Consider the following 19,530-nt stretch of genomic DNA (forward strand, 5'->3'; position numbering starts at 1 on the left):
AGGATGGGAAGCAATTTTGGATAGGAAAAAAAATTCTCTTACCCTCATCTTCTCTGAGTGGGCTGGGGAGACAATCAAATCTATAAAGTCCTTGAGAGGAAAGAGGCCGAGTTGTAACTTCTTCCATGCTCAGTCAGCCAGAACCTCCAGTCCATCCTCCACAGAGCCAGTGGGAAGGGATGTGCAGGAGACACCGCACCGGCTCCTCCGGGGGATTTACAAACAAGTTATTAATGGTCATCTCACATCAGCTCTGAGTCACCCAGCCTTGGGAGCACACCAACACTCTCCTGCCTCTTCAGCTTAAAACTACTCCAGTTCCAGAGTACAGAGAGGTTTAACATTAAGGCATCCATACAGCTCTGGTGTTTGCTTTCATTTAATAAAGATCAATTTACTCAAATACATGGAATGTTGGCACAAAACTAAAGCTTCTGTGGAACAGCTACCAATCATACACAAATACTCTGTGAGGTCCTCTCGACTTGCATTTCTCTGATAGATACACCACAACATGGCTTCAATAATACAAACTGAATGCTGGATCAAATCTCTAAATAATAAGTAGCAGTTAAAGTAAATGGTTTGCTTTATTCGTAAATTATGTACAGAATACATTTTTTTTTTAATTATGATGGAGCAGGAGAAAGAAAACAGCCATCATTTCCAAACCATGCTGCTTCCTTCACCTGCTGGAGATGACATCTCTTCTCTGCACCGGATGCACAAAACCAGTTTGGATTTCCTCAGTTGCTGGCACACAGGCTGGAGAAACAGAGAACACTGCAGCCAAATTCAGCACTACCAGCTCCTCTACTGTCAGCAAAATACTTCTGCTAAAACTAGTTTTCTCAGGAAAGTTCTCACAATGTTTTGAAAACAAAATCAAGAAAAATATCAAGAAGGCTGTGGGCTAAGAAGGGCTTTACCTAACTATCAGATGAGTATAACTAGGAATAATCTGAGATTTGGTCATTCAACTTTTATCTGGTTTACAAAAGCAAGTTTGAGAAGCTAAACTAATTCACCAGTTATGCAAGTACCAGAAAATGATGTTTTTCAGTATGTTTGAGGACAATCTGGGCAATCTATCAATCAATAGAAAACTTGTCAAATTGATAAAACTTCCGTAAATGGATATTAATGATTAACATAGTATCAAGTAATCAAGTTAATGGTTAAAAAAAAATGTAGGAACTAGATATAAAACTGTTTGGTAACACAGATATTTCAGCAAACGAAGATGCTACTGTATGGTCTATGTTTTGGTGATCAGCCAACAAAGAAAATCCCAACCATTTGCACATACTTAGTCCCAAACCACAGTGAGTTATGATTTTCCATGTGAAGGCCCACTTTCGGTATCTTCCTCCTCTTCCTCCTCACAATCCCCTTCATCTGTTTGCTGTTCCAGTTCCTCTTTTGTGATCATTTCAAAGTCGTTTCCATTGCCACTACTGTGCTGGGACCTGTCATCTTCGCGCCTGTCACTGTCAGTGTCTGAATGTCGCTCTCCTCCTGAGCCGTCTGTTCCCGAGTTCCTCGTGGCTTCTGTTTTTCCATCCTCCTCTTCCTTCTTCTCACTATCTGATTTCTCCTCGCTGTCGTATTTTTGCTGCTTTTTGGATTCTGATTTTTCCTCTTTCTTTAAGTCTGCTTTTGGTCCTTTGTATTCATGTGTGTACAGAGGCCTGAAGGAGTCAATGAATCCCACATCTGCTGTAAGGTTTGGCAAGAACCAGAAGTGATGCCTTCCTCCAGTGATGAGCCAGATGATAAGGAAAAGGATGCAGCGAGCTGTGTGAAAACAAGGGAAATTTTGGATTTTGTCGTAGACACACAGAGTGTACAACCACGGTGTAAGAGATGTTCACTGCTAATTCCCACCCCCAACCAGGGACTGGGGGCTGTTGGGGGGAAACTTCTCACTCCACAATAGCTGTGTGGAGTAGTTTGTTCTTACCACGTCTTCCCCACCCCACTAACCAGGGATCTTATCTCTGATTTAGCTCTTAACCTCTCCGCTACAGAAAGCTTTAAAATCCTGGTGACACCATTCTCACCTCTAAATCTGTTTGTATGTGCCGTTCCGAGTTTGTTCTACACTTTTTTGTTTAACCAGAGGCAGCAAACAGATCTGCACTACACAGAAAACACCAACAGGCGACACGAGCCTGAGCTCTCTCTCTTCCCGTGGCACAACTGTGACACCCGCTGGCCGGAGGGAAGCGCACACAGGATCCGCCCGGCTGCGGCTGAACAACGTCCCGGGAAGCGGCACCGCCCAGCTCCGAGCTCGGGAAAGAGCCGGGCTACGCCTCCGCCCTCTCAGACCCCGCCTGCCGATACTCACCGACGGCAAGGAGCAGAATACTGGCGACAAAGCAGCCGGCGCCCACGCTGAGGTAATAAACACCGACACGCATCTCGGCTGGCCAGAGCGGGAACAGGGTGGCGGCTATAACGGCAATCACTGGGCAGGGAGGGCAGGAGAGAGGCACGAGAAGCATCATTAGCTTTTCCTGGTACATGTACAGAGGTTCCAGGCTTACTGCTCATTCAAAGTAGCGCCTTAGACTCAGTTAACATCTATACTATTTCAGATTAAAAAAATAAAATTAGCTGATTTGTCTTATCCTACACAAATACAAGTTCTAGGGTCAGAAATCTATCATTCATAACATATGTCATATTTTTACATAACCCACATTTGCCCACTGGACAACTCACTGGTTGGCTTCAGGCAACAAATAAACAACTTGTGTCGACTCTGACTTACCAAGTACAAGTCCCATGGCAAAAGTTTTAAAGTGAACGGGGTCATAGATCCACACATACACCTACAACAGAAATGATCTGGTTTACACTCAGAAAACAAGCTCTCTGATAAACACCTCATGTATTCCCTCACCCAAACACTCACTGCCAGGCTGCAATGCTTGGTGCTGAGCAAAAGGCCTTCTGGTCAGCACCCGGGCAGGGCAAGGGGTCGTGATTCCTAGGAAGGGTAACTGACAGGTGATGTAATCCTGAGGAAAACAATCAGACAGCAGAACTGACGGGAAAACGAAAGATTCAGAAGTATCACTGAATCAAGATTTGGTTGTATCTTTATTCATTAACGTTGTTCAGCATGAAGCAAAAAAGAACTTCTGCAAAAAATAAAAAGTTTCCCAAGTCCACCAAGTAGAAACAAGAAGTCCTGTGAACTTCAAAGAGAAAACACCCAGACTGAACACGGGGAACAAAGGATGCAGCTGGAACGCTCACTGCAGGCCCTGTGCTAGGCTCACATCAGTGTCACTGTACCCTCTGTCCCACAGCACTTTTACCTCAATGTCTACAGTTGCAACACTCAGAGCCAATGTTTGTGTGAGAACTGTGGGTCCATTCGAATCTGAGCTCATCATCCATCAACTAGAAACTTCTGGGTAAAGTGCAGGATTTTCTGAACTAGAAAAATCTTCATTTTTTTCTTGGCAAGCTAAACAGTTTGAATCTGAGCTTCTAACTGAAAAGAAGCTGCTGGTTACTAGAAACCAGCAACCTTCATTGCAGATGTGTCAATACCAACTACTGGAAGGACATGTGGGAGGCAGCGGTGATTCCGTGTGATGCAATAAATATTTAACACTCTGCTTCTCACAGGATGCCACAGTTGGCTGTATTCAGGTGTAGCTGCTGCCAGTCAGCTGCTCTGTGAGCCCATGCAAGCTGAAGATGGTGACTGGGCAATAAGTGGGGGATATCCAGTGTTTCTAAGTGCAAAATAATGAAGACAAGGGAAAAACCCAGCTCTAAGGCAAATACACAAGGACTGGCTGTAAATTAGCAACTACTTAAAAAAAGCTCTTGTGAGTTGCAGTTGTTAAAAAATGTCAGCTCATTAATAACCAGAGGAGTAAGTGATGTTAAGACAAGCAGTAAATATTGTGATATTGCAAATATTGTGCTGCAGCCTCATTTGGAATGGGCACTTCATGTAAAGACGACAGGGAGGATCAGAGCTGGGTGTGATTCCACATGAGATAGGATGAAACAGAGCAAAGCACATGTAGAAGAACTGAGAAAAGTAAAATCAAATACAAATAGGAAGCATATTTTCTGCATAAGTGATTTATTTACAGAATTTGCTGCCATGTATATTTTATAACCAAAGGAATACAAGAATCCTGGGGGAGATTCCAGTACAGCCACACAGCACAGCACAGTAAAACTTACCACTTATCCCAAACTTGAGAAACACAAATGTGACTCTGTACATTACAGAGCTGGTAAATAATTAAATTCTTTGTCTTCCAGAACAGCAAAGCAGAGAGAAGAATTCAGGGCCACAATTTCAGTGCTAAAGCCAGGATGAGCATTCAGGAATGCCAAAGGGTCACCTGTCTGCTCGGATCACAAAGCCAGGCAGGTATTTTTTACTTCCCCTCCTGCAACTGAACACGGTGTCCTGGAAGGCTTGTTTGGTTTAGAACAACTTTGGCATGGCAGTGGCTATGGGATAAACTGAGCTGGAGGAACCTCAGGAGTTTCTGTCCCACCCTCCTGTCGCAAGCAGGATCAGCTCCACCAGCCCCTGAATCCACCCTGAGGACAAACATTTCACCTCACGGCCACCAACACCTCAACTACTGGTAAGGAAGTTTTCTTTGGGATTTTTTTGGAGTTACTGTCCTATATTTACCTGTCTTTAACCTCCTTGCAAATATCTGAAAATCTGGTTTTACGATCAGACAGCACATTGCCATTAATTTTTCTTTCAACATGTCACGAAGGAGTTTGCAGAAATCTAGTAAATTAAGCTATTGTCTGACAATAGCATGGTGACACCCAAAGTTGAAAAGCACCTATAAATCTTACCTCATTTCCATCCAAGAAAACTTGGTCTTCATGTGGCTCAAGTTTAAATTTCCTCTTAGTTTCCTTTTTCTTGGGTGTTCCTGGGGTGTCATCCTGAGGACAAACAAGTGTTTTATCTATATCTAATATATTATATATATAAATTTTAATATATATAAAAATACATATGCAAATAATTATATATATAAATTACAAAAAATTAAGATTTTTTAATTTCTATATTTAATATTGTGTATTGTTTTTATGATATATTTTTATTTAATTTATAGTATCTGTTAATATATTTAATCTGATAACTGTTCACAAACTTAAGATCATGTTCACACTTTTTTTTTTAACTAAAGATACTTTATTTCCTCCTGTTCTTATTTATTACCAACTGGGTACCTCAAAAATCAAGGAAAATTGTAAGCAAATAGAAATTTCTTAGTTAGTGTCTAAGGACTAGACTATGACTTCAGGATTACACTGTGCTGTCAAATGCCTAGCAAAGCTGGGCTGATACTAACAGGAAGTCTGTAGAGGGATCGTGAACAGGGAACAACACTTCACCATCACTGACTTTGTTAGAATTATTTGTTACTTAAGTGCAGTATTTACCAAACGGGCATCCTGGCAGAATCAGTTTCTGCCCATTTATTCTTTGTCCTCCTCAATCTCTTTTTGGATCTTGTGCTTCCTCTTCTGTCTCCTGTTTCCTTCTCTCTGCTTATTTCGTTGTGAGAAATTAACTTTGTGATTTTGGTCCTGTGTTTCGTTCAAGTTCCTACCCACTGGCTTATATAATCCACTAAATATCTGTTCAATAAATAATGATTAGTTTAAAAATTAACATACATTTAATAATGCACCTCCCCTGATGACAGTGGATTGGAGGAGTTTGTTACTTTCATACTCAGCATTTTGCAGTACCTCAAGAGTTGGGTAATCTTACACTGTGTTGGGACTGCAATGGGAATGTTCTGTTTATAATTCTTTTATTTGCCATTTAGGTTTCTTCTGACACCCAAACCTTTGTAGACAGACTATAACTCTCACTAGATGTGCCATTGTATCACTTAGGAATGCCTGAATGGGAATAACTTTGGAGCACTATCCTACAAACTCTCACTGATTCAGACCACTGTGTATAGAAGAAACACCACATTCACTCATCAAGTTTCCCCTGCAGTTTCCCAACGTTTTAATTTAGAAATTCTCTTCTGCTAATAATAAGTAAGTAATAAAACCAATCAGGAGTGAAAACAAACTTACATTAAAACCCATACAGCAGTAGTAGTTTAAACTTGGAGATAAGTGAAAGGAGGCAGGATGCAGCTCAGTCACGGAGCTGTGACACAACACGGCTGCTGTTCCACAGCCAGTTACAGGCCCCACACACCAAATGTGACATTCCAAACATTCTTGTTACCAAACACCGAAAAACTGTGCTTCACTCACGCAGCTGCACTGGTTTGGATGTTTGGTCACATGCACATGTGTTATTCTATGGTAACTGATGTACACAGCCTCCCTGCCTGCTGCCACTGGAGAGAAACAGGTTTTGATTAACTCAGCCCACATTAAAAGATGATGAGGTACATAAAAGCCAACTGAAGCCTATCTTTTGATCTAGACCAAAATAAGGCCAATTGAAAAGGTAACAAAAAAATCCAGCATATTTCAGAGATGAAAGCAGGAAAAAAAAGCAAGGCATATTTTAGAATAACCAATGTTTGAGCCAGTGCAATCTAAACAATCAGTCGATGTATTTGTTACAGGTTTGTCTCTTCTCTTACACACACAGTACTTACCTTCTTACACTCATCTTTCTCACCATCCTTTTTCTTTTCCTTTTCTTTCTCCTTCTTAGTTTTTTCATCTTTGCCACTTTCCTTCTTGCTCTTTTTCTCCTCTTCTTTCCCACTTTCAGCCTTTCCTTTTTCCTTTTCTTTCTTTGTATCCTTGTCAGGTTTCATTTTCATCACTTTCAATGCTCGATGAAAGAACTGTTTTTTCAGGAGTCTTAAAACAAAAGAAGTTAAATGATTCATTGAAGTGCAGCTGTGAGAACAACATTTTACACTCAATTATGTTATTAGACACCATTCTAGATCATCTCTCTAACATAATCATGACCAGCATGACTGAAAGGCAAGGTCACCATCATCTGCTCTATTTACAGCTACATACACTAGACCTAATTATCTCGTATCTTGCCTGTTGCATTGCTTTTTTTGGTTCATCTGTTCAAAACTGGGTAAAAACTGTACTTTTCTGTGGCAGCATTTTGCAGGTATAAATGAACACATAAGATGTAGGATGCAGAAAGCCACCAGATCCATTCAATTATCTTTCCCATTAATGCAATTTCTGCAATAATTATTTTCAAGTTCATGTCAACATATTTCATAGCCAAAATAAGGAAGTGGACATAGAGCTCATCAAGATCATTGGTAAGTGATGCACAATGAACAGAACCGCTCTGTTAAAACTATAGTACATATGCAAGTATTCCCTTTCTGTCAGCTACAAACAGACCTTACTGCAAGTGCATATATTATTTATATATGTATGTGGATATAAAGATAAAAATGCATGGCCAGCAGGGCACCAGGATGTAGTACTTGGTATTCTTAAGGTCATCACCAACAAGAAACATCCTTGAAAGGAGCACAGCTGAATTCCCAACAGGAAGAGCAGTACAGAATCCTGCTCCTCAGACAGCAAGGACAGAGAGATTTGAGAGCTCTGACCCTACTAACTTCAAATATTGTCAAAATTCCAGAAATTCATTTGGTTCATCTTGCTGCCCCAAGCAGTACAGTGAAAGCCTGAGAGAGTTTTGGGAACAAAAATAATAAAACGACACCATTTTCACACTCAAACACAGCAATAAAAATACAATCATTATTTTTGCATATAAACAACCACCGAAGTTTTAGGATGCACAAAGCCCAAGTTACATTGGTTCTTAAATAACTGTGATGTCTGGACAACTACAGTCATTAATGACACTGATGAAGTAGTCTGGGTCATACCTGTTGCAGTAATCAACTACAGACTCTCGGGTTGTAAAGAGAGCCTCCTCCCCTTTCTTGGCCTTTGCCCATTTAGAATCCAGGAGGCAATCCACAGCTTTTGAGGCTAGAAGAAAAAATGGAATTTAAAGTGTGTTAAAATTATTTTCAACATTTAGTCTATGTTCCTTGAACCACAATGACCAGTCTGTTCTGATGATGTTCCACATCCTTTCAATCTTTCAAGTAAGACTACTCAATATTCTGAAATATATTCCTCTTGACAAAACACACCTTTAAATCACAGAGTGAAAAGTTTATTGCATTTACTCCAGGCTAGTGAGATTAATTTTATGACTTCCTAATACCTTGATAAGTTTTCAAAACCAAACTCTAAGATCAGTACTTATTAGATAAAGTACTATTAATAAAAATAAAACAGCCTCTCCCACCCTCCAAGTACAATATTTGAAGAAACCTTAATTCTCTAGTAAAAAGCAACCCTACCAATAAAATAATCAACTCGGTGGCCCATCATGTTGGTGGATTTTGTTGGACAGTTGAATCTCAAGTATTTAGCAACAGCCTTCTCCTCCTTGAATGGCTCACCAACTTCCTACAGTGGGAAAAGTCAAAAATTATAAATACAGTTTTAAACATATAAGAAAATCACTCATTTGGGCTTTAAAAACCAGGTATTGCAAAGTCTTCATTATTTCACAGCAATATATAAATAACAAATAAAATATAAAGGATGTGAAAATAGGTCAAGTCATTATTTCTGAGAACTTTCTTGTCTACATGAAGCAAAAAGCAGGAAATCTTAGTCAGATGAACTGAAGGTAAGGAGTACAAACTCCTTTAGCAGATATGTAGAAAGAGCAAACTAAAGGAAGACCTAAGAGGAAAGCAGCACATGGGAAGCTGCTTAAGGCACAGAGCTGGGAGGGAAAAACCGTTGTGAAGCTGGGAATAAAGAAAAAACAGAGTGAGGAATGAGTGTGTATGAAATGACAGCACTGTACGCACTCTGACGGAACACAGAACAGCCCAGATTTCACATGAAAAGGAGAAAACCATGTTGAAAAGAAGCTGAAAGATTTGGCTAGAAAAGTTCTTTGCTGCTGCATGACTACAGAATGAGACTTTAGAGTACCCTTGAGGAGATTCTTCCAATCTACAGAGTAGAACACCAGGATAAAAGCAAAGCAGGATTAAATATGAACATCAAAACCAGTGTTTTATTGACAGGGAGCCCTTAGTCTGCACACATTCAGAAATTCTGTGCTTTTACCACCTTGCAGAGAGGTAACAAAACTCTGAGATGTGTAAGGCAGAAGGATGGAGATGGGCATTTTCAGGTATGTAAAATTAAGATCAAATATTTGCAAAAAGGGAATGGAAGAACTTTCTAATGCTCCTGCTTCACAATAACGTATCTGAAAAAACCATAGGTTGGGATATTAAACTGACTTATGCTAACTTCCTCAAAATTCTTTTCCATAAGGTTTAATTCTCCAACCCCCCCTGCTACTTGTGGATCAGTAACACAGAAACACTGGGATAGCTTTCCACACTGCAGGGCCTTTTCTGTACCTGTTCCTCTCATGTTGCCTGAAGAAACAGATTATATAAGCCACAAACCAGATTGGTCATTTACAGGAATAAAAGTTTCAGAGTCTATTTAAAGACCTAATTTTCCTAAAGGTCAATAGACATATACAAGCTCCATTACTGCTTTTAAGATGTATAATCATAATCTCACAAGCAGCATGTTAAATGGAAATGCAAGGTCAAATAGATGTGGTTACACCAGAACAAAAGCTTCAGATGGTAAGAGTTGTTAATTTTCAACAGTTTGAACAGCTAACTTTCAAAACCAACTGGTTAATGAGTATCCTTCTAGAGGAGATTGTTGCTTTTCCTATCTGAGAATTTTGAAGAGAATAATACAGACACAAGGTATCCAAGTGACCACAAGACTCTATAGTTGTTAGCTCTGAGACTTTTTAAAAAAGTCTAAATCCTCCATATGAAAGCAGAAATATGCTCACTCACCAGTTAGTTTCAAAAACATGTGCCCAAGTTAGGCCAGATGATCCTAACAGGCCTCAAATGGATATTACCTCCTTCTGCCTGCTCAATCCTTTTTTTTATCTTTAAATTTTAAAAATCCGTATTGAACATCAGATAAAGAAACTATTCCCTGACAGTACGTGTATGCACACAATTTATGTTTGGTGGTTTCAGGTCCTCTCATACAGTACAGTTGTACCAGTAACTGCAAATCAAACTAAACCACCGAACTTGGTACCAGAGTTAATTTAACAGCAACAAAAGGAGCTCCAATGCACTGAAATAAAACGAGTGACTGCGTCCCATCATTACCACATGGGCTAAGGCACCAGGAAACTGGGGAGCGCAGGCAGCAGCTGTGTGTGAAACGCTGCTTTTCTAGGCATTCCTATCAGCAAATGAAATTTGGAACAACTCACAGGGCAAATGTTCTTCACAGCACAGACAGTAAAACAGTCAGAGAAGCTGCAGATATTCACATTAGTGTTAATTCCTCTGCTAAGGTGGTTTCCCTTTCTTCCTAAAATATTTATGATCCTGCTGGGTCATGTGATGCACTACACAGGCAGGGGCTGGCACCAGGAGATTTTTTTATTGCTCCTTTCTCTCTATTGCTTTGTCCACGAGGGATAGTTTCATAACAGCCCAAACAAAAAAAGCTTCCCTGGGAGTGAGACTGCCACAGTTTAACTGAGCTCATTCTGAGAAAGCATCCCCTGCGATTTAATTCCCATTTTTCATCTTATTTTCATCCCTTTGTTTGCAGAGCCAGGCTTCTGATAAAATATGAAAATAGATGACTGACAGAAAATAGCACTATATTCCATCAATAAATGAAATCAACAAAAATACTGGCAAGTTCATTACCCTGGGCACAACTTTCAAAAGTTGCAGTTCAATCAAATTTTGTGTTCAGTTGTAAAAATAGCCCAAACCCAGGCACCTGAAGCCTCCTTAGACATTTAGGAAAAGATTACACAAATTAATCAAGGGATAGTTCTGAAAAATTACAAAGCTTTAAACCAAGTAACAAAGTCTTAAGAAGAGTATGAAAATTCCCTGCTATTTAAAGTTTGCTTTTATAGAAAGGACAGAAAGATTCAACATCTTGTGTAATCTATTTCTAGAATGCTGTAGAATGTTAAAATTCTATGATTAAACTATTATAAAATAATAAAAAAATAAGGTAGTGCCAAATACTTCTTCTCTATATTTAGTTTTAGACTCTTAGATCTACTTTAGTTTTGTATACTGAAAAATGCATGTTGTCACTAGACAGCATGTAAAATTTAGAGATTTACAATCCCTGGTAACTTACAAACTCTGGCCATTAAAAATAAAATCAAATTTCTTACTTGTCTAGACAGAAGAACTCCACCTACTGACAGGAAAAGTAGTGCTCAGCCTAGTGACTTGCTAGAAATGTAAAGACATTTTAAATTTTTAAGAATAATTCTCAATCACAGTTCTGCCCTGTATGAATTTATAAAAGGACATTGAGATTTTTCAAACCCAGGGACCTTCCAGACCCACTGAAGTTAAGGAAAAATCCTCATCAAATTTACCATTATCTCCCAAATCAAAGTACAGCACAGTTCTTTCTGGACTTCAATACATGGATGTAGTTCCCAGTTAATTCAACCCCCAGCTGGGACTGCAGCACCAGAGGGGCCTGAACACATCACAAATAACATCTGAACGGAGCTATTGAAACCAGTGTGCTCATGAGCTTCCTTCTCCCCCTCAGCTCTACCCAAGCATGATTTATTCAGGTTTTCCTACTCCTGGAACACTTAATGGATGACAAAAGGGCAGAGCACATTTCTGGTTTGAAAACTGCACTCATTTTATTCCCTGTTTGCATCACAGTTGCAAGAAGACAAGTATGACCCAAGACAGGACAATTTCCTTCCACAACCTGGTAACATACAGGGCTTCTGGAAAATCAGAAGAGAGTTAATGATGAGTGTCACAAGCAAGACAAGTTATTCTGTGTGCAGACAAATGCATTACAAGGATTTATGCTCTTCTGTTTCAAAGGGGTCATCAAAATTCTTTTATTTCAATGAAACAAGTATCTAGTTGATTTCTTTGCTCTTAGATTTTCAGAACACCATGACTCAAAGCAGACTGCTGAAGCCTAATAGTTTACACAGTTTTCAGATAAGGAAAAGAAAAATTTAAGCACATTTATCATGTGGTGCCTGTTTTTCAAGCTGAGAGGCTACATCAAAAATGACACTCTGTCAGCCCAGGTTCCATTCCACACACTTCTCATTATGAAGACACCACAACTGCATTAGCCTACTCTTCTCTTCTCTGAAAGTGCTGAGCACATCACAGCTTGGGCTGAACTGCAGGATTATCTTTTTCCCTTCCCTGTTGACTGTCAGGACCTCAGAGTGGATGTTCTGTGGCAGGGGAATGGGTGATGCTGAGGTATTTGTACTTTGCCTAAAAGAAACCAGCATGCCATTGATAAAGAAAAAGCACACAAATTGGCATGACTGGAGTGGGTTGGGGGGAAACAAACACACCAGGGTGTTAGGACTTGCTCTTAGGACTCCATCTCTATTTTCTTCAGTGACTAACAAACATAAACTTGCCCAGCTTCTGCACTGATGACCAGTATAAGGACTGCCCCAGGTCTCTTAAAAGAAACTCTGGCAGAGCCATGTGGAGAAACCAGTTCTTCTGGATTACCATGGCCATGTGCTGGCCACAAAACATTAACTTTTCTTCACAGAAAAAGATCAGCAGATGATTTTCAGTGCAGTACGTATCCTATGAAAACAAAAGTATCTGTTTTCTTCCCTCTTTCTTTTCAACCACTGCTAATTTTTTTGCGCAAAAGCTGTAAACATACAGGGTTCTAAAACAGATCCAAGGAGCAATGTACAGTATTTTGAAGCCAAAACATGCCAGCTTCAGTCCCCTTCCAACCCCAGGCCAGCTGTTTTGACTTTTTCCCTTCCCACCTCCAAAAATGTAACTCAAGATTTCCAAAACTGATTCTTGTTTTAATGACAACTCAGGCTGCTACTTTTAATTCCCATTTTTCTACTTCTTTTTGCCCCCTTGATCTTTGTTTCTTCCTCCTCTGTGAGCTGATACCACTCAGCTTTCGAAGATGTAATTTAACCATTCTCCCTAGTTATCATCCCACTCATCTTTACTACAATTTATGAAGAAAATAAAGCCAAATGGGCAATCTGGACTACAATATGCATTATTGGAAAACCATTCCATTGCCCTTTCTGCAGATCCTTTTCAGAGTCATTCACACACAACTGCAGCACAGGAGCAGCAATGCAGTTGTTGCATTTTCCTTGCAGCAGAACCCAAATCATGACAGGACACAACTGTAGGCTACAACAGTTAATGATTAGTAGATGTCCTTCATCAGGAGAATCTCAGAGGTTGAATCAAAGGAAAAAAGTCAACAAGGAAAGTACCTGTCATTAATGGCGCTGATGCCACCTCAGCCATCAATTTGCAGTGAGACACTGACACCCAAACTGCCCAGAAGCTGTTTTCTCTGGTTTTAGGAGCAGTATTCACGTGCATTAACATTTCTGGAGTGCAGGACACAGCACCAAGGGGCGACGCAAGTGCTGTTAATCCTAACGCAAAGATCAGCCCAAAACCTGACACGGGCAGACTAAAACTGTGCACGTGGAACACAGCCAAGGTAATGAAAACGTAATGCCTATTTAACAGTCAAACTGCAGAGCTGCCAGCACAGTGCCACGTGTTACCCGGCCCAACGCCTGTCAAAGGAACCAATGCTCAACATTTTGTGGTTAAGTGAATATTTCAGGACACAATATGGAAAAAAATACAGTTCCAAGACATGAAATAGCTTTGATCAGGTTGCTGGAGTAACAGGCATTCAAAGCTATCTCCCATCTTTTGAGCTGTATTTTGTCTAAAATAAAAAGCTTAAACTAGCCATTAGACAACATATGTTGTTTTTCTTTCAGTAAATCCTTTATACACAGCAAGCATTCTTGATTTCAGACATCTGAATCACATGGGAGCCACTGGGTAAGCAATCTGCATCCTACAGACCAGCCGCCTTTCACTACTGCATGTCTGAATTAATCTCCGTGTTGATTACAGTTAAATTACCATCAGGAATGACACTTAAGAGAATTTTACCTCTAAAATATCTTTGTTCAAACTTCTGAAGTTAAAATTTTTGCAACTTCTGCAACTTTCAGAGGAAGAGTCTAAGCTATGCAACACACATTGGGCAACATGTCTTTTGATGAAAATGCATTCCATAAAACACATCCTTCCTGTGACTGCTTCCAATGGGAAACACAGAGTAGGCTACACAGAACTTTGAACTATTTTTTGAGCCTTTTCTCATGTCTAGCTTTCTGACCTAACTACCACAGTTCTAATCTTGATGGCAGGCATGAAATCCTGTAAAATTCATTCCAAACCCAGGTTCTGTGCCCGTGTTTTTCTAATTGAACTCCATTACATCAGCCTGTTCCACAGCTAACTACGCCAACTTCTCCCAAGAACCTCACTCCTGTCAAGAAATACAGCTCTGTTTAATGACAGCAGGGTATTCAGATGTCAGACTTGCATGCAGTGCAATAAATAATCTCTTTAGGGGGCCAATATCACCTTAAATTAAGTACACACTGCTGAAACACTTGAAGCACCTATGAATAAAAATCCCACACTTCATTTTAAAAGAAGACACTTGCAGCATGAGCCTAAAAACGTGATAATCATACTGCAAATATGCCAGTAAAGTTCAAAAAGCTTAAGAAAAACGAAACCCAAAACCAACTACCAAGAAAAATATGAGTTGTTTTATTCACTGACCAATTAAGATCACCCCTTGAGCATTCACCAGTATTCTTTGTTCACTGTCTTGTCTTCCCATTGTTGTTGACCTACACTGGGAACGTATGAAGATACACATTTATTTACATAATTATGTCACAAATTTAGGCCACGACCTTAAGTGTTAAAACCCAGACATCGATTTAATTACTAATGATCTGGGAAATACTTTTACTGCTAACAGCCTGGAAATTCAGTATGTGCTTAACTGCCTGCAAGACCACAGCCTTGGGTGTTATACAAACACTAAATTACATTTAAATTTGGTTTGATGGATGCTTTATTGAGCTATCATCATCCTTGGAAAAGGACAACCTATAAAAACCTTAAAAAGAGAATAATTCTGCGATGTTTTACAATAACTCATTGAACGCTGTGATGGACAGGGCTCGTTCAACAAGATTTTGATTAATTACTCCTTGTATTTCTCCCCCTGCCTCGCTAATTTGAATTACAGGGGAAATAAAAGGAACCTTTACAAGTACAGGCAGATCTCCATCTTCTTGGGGGAAGGGAAAGTGGGCTGGGAAAGGGAAGGATGAGAAAGGAGAGAGGGCAACCAAGCAGAAGGGTGACATATGAAGCATGCATTGCTGAATGGCTCTGTGATCTCTCTCGTGAATATTATCTGCTCTTACAGTACAGTAATAAACCCCAAACAAACACTATTTAGGCTGAGTGTTGATAACACATAACAGTAACGAGTGTTATGGTCACTGATACTGCAAGTACGCCCAAAACACGCACAAAAAACTCGGTAAAACTCCCTGTAAAAATTGCGCCCTGGCGTATCAGACTCCCAGGTAAATGAAAACACCGAGGCAGCCCTCAGTTTGCCTCTCAGTGCCACCACACAATTATCACTACATTTTAACACGACCTCAAAGCTGATTAGGTCTATTTTTAGGAGTGCCTGTTTGTTTATGTTCTCCAGACACAAATTTCCTTTCCTTCCCGCATCATTTCCTGGTTGGGACACATTTGCTTTTAAGATGCTTTTACCATCTGTCCCACGTTTTTTGCTTACGATCCCTGGGCCGGACAGGCTTGGTGAAGGTGCAGCTCCCGGGTGTTTTGGTGTTACCCACACTAAGCTATTGTTCGACACTGATAACTGGGAAGATTCTGAGTGTAACACGGCGATTAAAAATAGGGAACAGCTCCAAATCTCATTTTTTGGTCATGGAGAGACGAAGAACTTCTGAGGGCGCAGAGCCCATGGGGATGAAGCGGGGGCGCCTCTAATGTGCCGAGGGGCCCCGCCAGCCGCCCCTCAGCCCCGAAACGCTCCTACCTGAGCTCCCCCGCTCTGTTCTCACAGCGTTTACCACTTTGCTAGAAAATTCTGAGGAAAACCTGCCAGCCCGGGCTCCCGCCCCGGCCTGAGGGGCTCCCGGTGCCCCGAGACCGGGGCGCTCTCCTCCCTCACCGCGGGCCGCCCGCAGCCGCCGCCTCGCAACAGCGTCGAGCGGGAACGCCGCGGGGGAAGCCGCTCTGAGGACGGGGAGGGAGAGCCGCTGGGCGGGGAGGGAGGGATGGAGAAGGGGGAGTCTCGGGTACCTGGACGCGCTTCCTATGCCGCCGCCGCTCCGCCATGTTGTCCCCGTCCGCTCCGCCGGTGACGCGCGCGGGGCGGGCGGCGGCCTCGCGAGAGGCGGCGGGAGCGGGCGGAGGGGCGGGAGGGGGCGCGCCCGCAGCGCCTCCGCCCATCACCGCCCCCCCGCCCCTCAGCGCCTCAGCGCCTCAGTTAGCTGTGTGGGTCCCTCACCGCAGCTCTCCCGTACCTCAGCGCCTCAGCGACCCGCCTCGGTCCCTCACCGACCCATCTTGGTTCCTCACCGTCTCCTCTCCCCCCTTCAACGCCTCATCCCATCCCGGTCCCTCAGCACCTCACCCCGCCTCAGAGCCTCGGTCCATCACCGCCCCGCAGCGCCTTGACTCGGTCCCTCAATCCGCCTCATCCCGCCTCAGCCCCTCATCCCGCCTCGGTCCCTCATTCTCTTCATCCCGCCTCAACCCCTCACCACCTCCCTCAGCTCTCACCACCACACCTCGGCCCCTCAGCTCCTCACCGCCCTCTCTTCACCAGCCCCCCGTCACAGAATCACAGAATCACAGAATCACAGAATCACAGAACTGTTAGAGCCGGGAGGGAGCTCTGGAGATCATCCAGTCCAACTCCCCTGCCAAGGCACGGTCACCCAGAGCAGGTGACACAGGAACGCGTCCAGGTGAGTTTGGAATGTCTCCACAGAGGGAGAGTCCACAAACTCCCTGGACAGTCTGTTCCAGCGCTGTGCCACCCTCACTGTGAAGAAATTAATCCTCATGTTGAGGTGGAAGTTCTTGTGTTTTAGTTTATGGCCATTGCTCCTTGTCCTGTCACTGGGCACCACTGAAAAGAACCCCTCAGCCCCTCTCCCCCCTCAGGCCTTGACCAGCCCTTGACCTTGCTCCAGCTCTTACCGTAAAAATCTATGTTAAATTTTGATACACCGAAATAGGGTGTAAGGCCTTAAAGATGCTCAATACAGCGTCTTTGTTAGCTGGTACATTTTTAAACAGACTCATTGCTCAGACCTCTTCACATACTTACAGAATTAGATTCAGAAAGCAACCTATATAAAGCAGAAGGGCCTTTTGCCAGAGGTTGTCCCACATACTTGTGCTATGAGGTCACTGGAGTTAGCAAAGCGTATAATCATTTATCCCAGCTCTGTGTTTCCAAACCACACCCTGACACTTTGGGGTGGAAAAGTATGTGCAGTGCTGCATCGCCTTGTCCAGTCCCCCCAAATCGTGTTGCACCTTCCTGTTCCTATGATTTGAAACCTCTCAGGTTGGAAATTGGGCAATTAAGAAACTAAAAACGCTTCCAGCAATGTATTTGCCCCTCAGTTTCAGTGCCAGGTTTTGTGCTCTTTCTGGTACGACATCTTCTTCTGTTGAATGTTTTTCTTTTGCTGTTGCTGGGCAGAAAATCTATACAAGTTACAAATTAAGCTGACTGACTGCAGAGTGAGTGAACTAGAAAAGTGTAATTCAAAAGATGAACTTCTAGGTAGAGGGAATGCAAGTTTTTATGGTTACAATAAAACAATGCCTCGTAAAAAGTAGGCAGACTGCATTTATTAAAAAATACGTGCTTTAAGTTGGCAATAATTTTAACTGTTATTTCATGTGCTTGACTTAGAGTAACATAAAAGTACATCTGACACGGAGGCTTTCTTGCAGAAGAAGTTTCAGCCATCTGTAACTTACAGATTGCTAGTAATAAACGATGGCTGCAGTAAGGGGTTTGGCGCAGCGTAGCTCTGACCCCTCTGCTCTCCCTGCACTGGCACAAACTGAGCTTCAGCTGTGAAACTCTCTCTGCTCCATGGGAGATGCACTCTGGCTTCTTCCTGAAGGGTGCAATCACCTCCTGGTGGGTCATCATCCCTCATACTTCTACTTTCAGGATCTTTTAAGATCTTACTCCTCTATGCCCTCTGTCTCTTTGAATCTATTGCTGATTCACAAACCCACCTTTAATGCTTAGCTCTTCATTTTGCAGGTTTTTTTGGCATGGTGTGTTATCTGCAGTACCTCAAGCTGTTTGCTGCCAGAAAAGCACCTTGGATATCTGGTTAATCTCTTTTTTTTTTTCCTACAAAAATTTTTATTCATCTTTGAGAAACACTTAATTGCAGGAGCTCTTCCCAGGACAGCTGGGCATGGAGCAGCACAGGGAACAAACCCACCACTTCAAGCAGATGTCTAAGAAAGGACTGAGGGATGGAAAATGGACAAGGAAATGTGTAAGGCACTGGATGGTGAGTTCCTACTACTCTGGAGCAAAGAGCAGATCATGACTGAGTTGCACATAGAACAAGTTTATTCTCAGTCATAGGTATGGCAGAGCAGGAGAGAAGCAAGTGGCTGAATTCCAAGTAAGCCATGGAGTGGAAATGAAGGTTCAAACAGCTTGTGTTTAAGGTTAGTGTCTGTCAGCTGTGGGGCAGGCTGCAGAAAGAAGCATTTCAGAAGCAGGCAGTGAAGTCACAGCCCCTAAAGGGCCAACTGCCATTGTGATTAGAGTAGATTCAGAACTACTGTTGAGAAGGATGTTGCATACTGGTGGAGTGGTTTCCTCTTTCAACTGAAGCCAAACCAACAGCATTTCATTAACTTCTTTTCCCTCTTCTTTACCCTAGCTGTGTGATCTAATACAGCACTATGGATGCTGGAAGCTTGGCTCAAAAAACAGCTGGATACATTGATGGAACAATAATGCATCATGAGCTACTATTAAATATAGACATCACCTCTCTTTGTCTGTTTGACCCTGGAAATGAAGGAATTATCCTGAATTTGTTATTGCTTTGTTCCTATGCTCTGCTTTAGGTCTCATCTTTTGGGCCCCAGGACAGGACCCTGAGTTAGGTAGTGTTTTACTCTGTGGTACATATTTTCTTATACCCTTGTATTCACTTATTCCTGTCAATTTATTGTCCTTTGTGCTATGTCTGATTGCTTTGGGTTCAATCATTCTGGATCCATAAAATGATGTGGGGTTACCACAACTACAGGCACACCAGAAAGAAAAGGCCACATGCTGGCAATGGAATTACGGGCAAGCATGTCACTAATTACCTGGGGAGTCACACAGCCTTCTGCAAAACAGCTGGAGAGACACTTGAAGTCAAAGCAAGTGTCAGTTCTGAACAAATGAACTTGCAAGCAG

At 41.9% G+C, this 19,530-nt stretch overlaps 1 protein-coding gene across 1 annotated transcript; it reads right to left on the reverse strand.

Moving 5' to 3' along the window:
• Nucleotides 1-363: 363 nt before the first annotated feature.
• On the reverse strand, nucleotides 364-16,442 carry SEC62 (SEC62 homolog, preprotein translocation factor). The gene is made up of 8 exons (XM_082288103.1): nucleotides 16,365-16,442; nucleotides 8,370-8,478; nucleotides 7,884-7,989; nucleotides 6,657-6,867; nucleotides 4,864-4,956; nucleotides 2,780-2,840; nucleotides 2,354-2,473; nucleotides 364-1,797 (listed from the first exon to the last, which is right to left on the reverse strand). Exons 1-8 carry the CDS (start codon nucleotides 16,398-16,400, stop codon nucleotides 1,331-1,333), a joined length of 1,203 nt encoding a protein of 400 aa, XP_082144229.1. The 5' UTR covers nucleotides 16,401-16,442; the 3' UTR covers nucleotides 364-1,330.
• Nucleotides 16,443-19,530: the final 3,088 nt, after the last annotated feature.

The sequence above is a fragment of the Coloeus monedula genome (genome assembly GCF_965178545.1).
Source record: "Coloeus monedula genome assembly, chromosome: 10".
Classification (NCBI taxonomy): Eukaryota; Metazoa; Chordata; class Aves; order Passeriformes; family Corvidae; genus Coloeus; species Coloeus monedula.

What these genes read in the sequence shown, in the direction of transcription:
- SEC62 (XM_082288103.1), bottom strand. Translation starts at nt 16,400, where the DNA reads ATGGCGGAGCGGCGGCGGCATAGGAAGCGCGTCCAG. An exon ending in GGCATAGGAAGCGCGTCCAG is followed by an intron (nt 8,479 to 16,364) that starts GTACCCGAGACT and finishes TTCCCACTGTAG; the next exon opens with GAAGTTGGTGAGCCATTCAA. An exon ending in CCGAGTTGATTATTTTATTG is followed by an intron (nt 7,990 to 8,369) that starts GTAGGGTTGCTT and finishes TTTTTCTTCTAG; the next exon opens with CCTCAAAAGCTGTGGATTGC.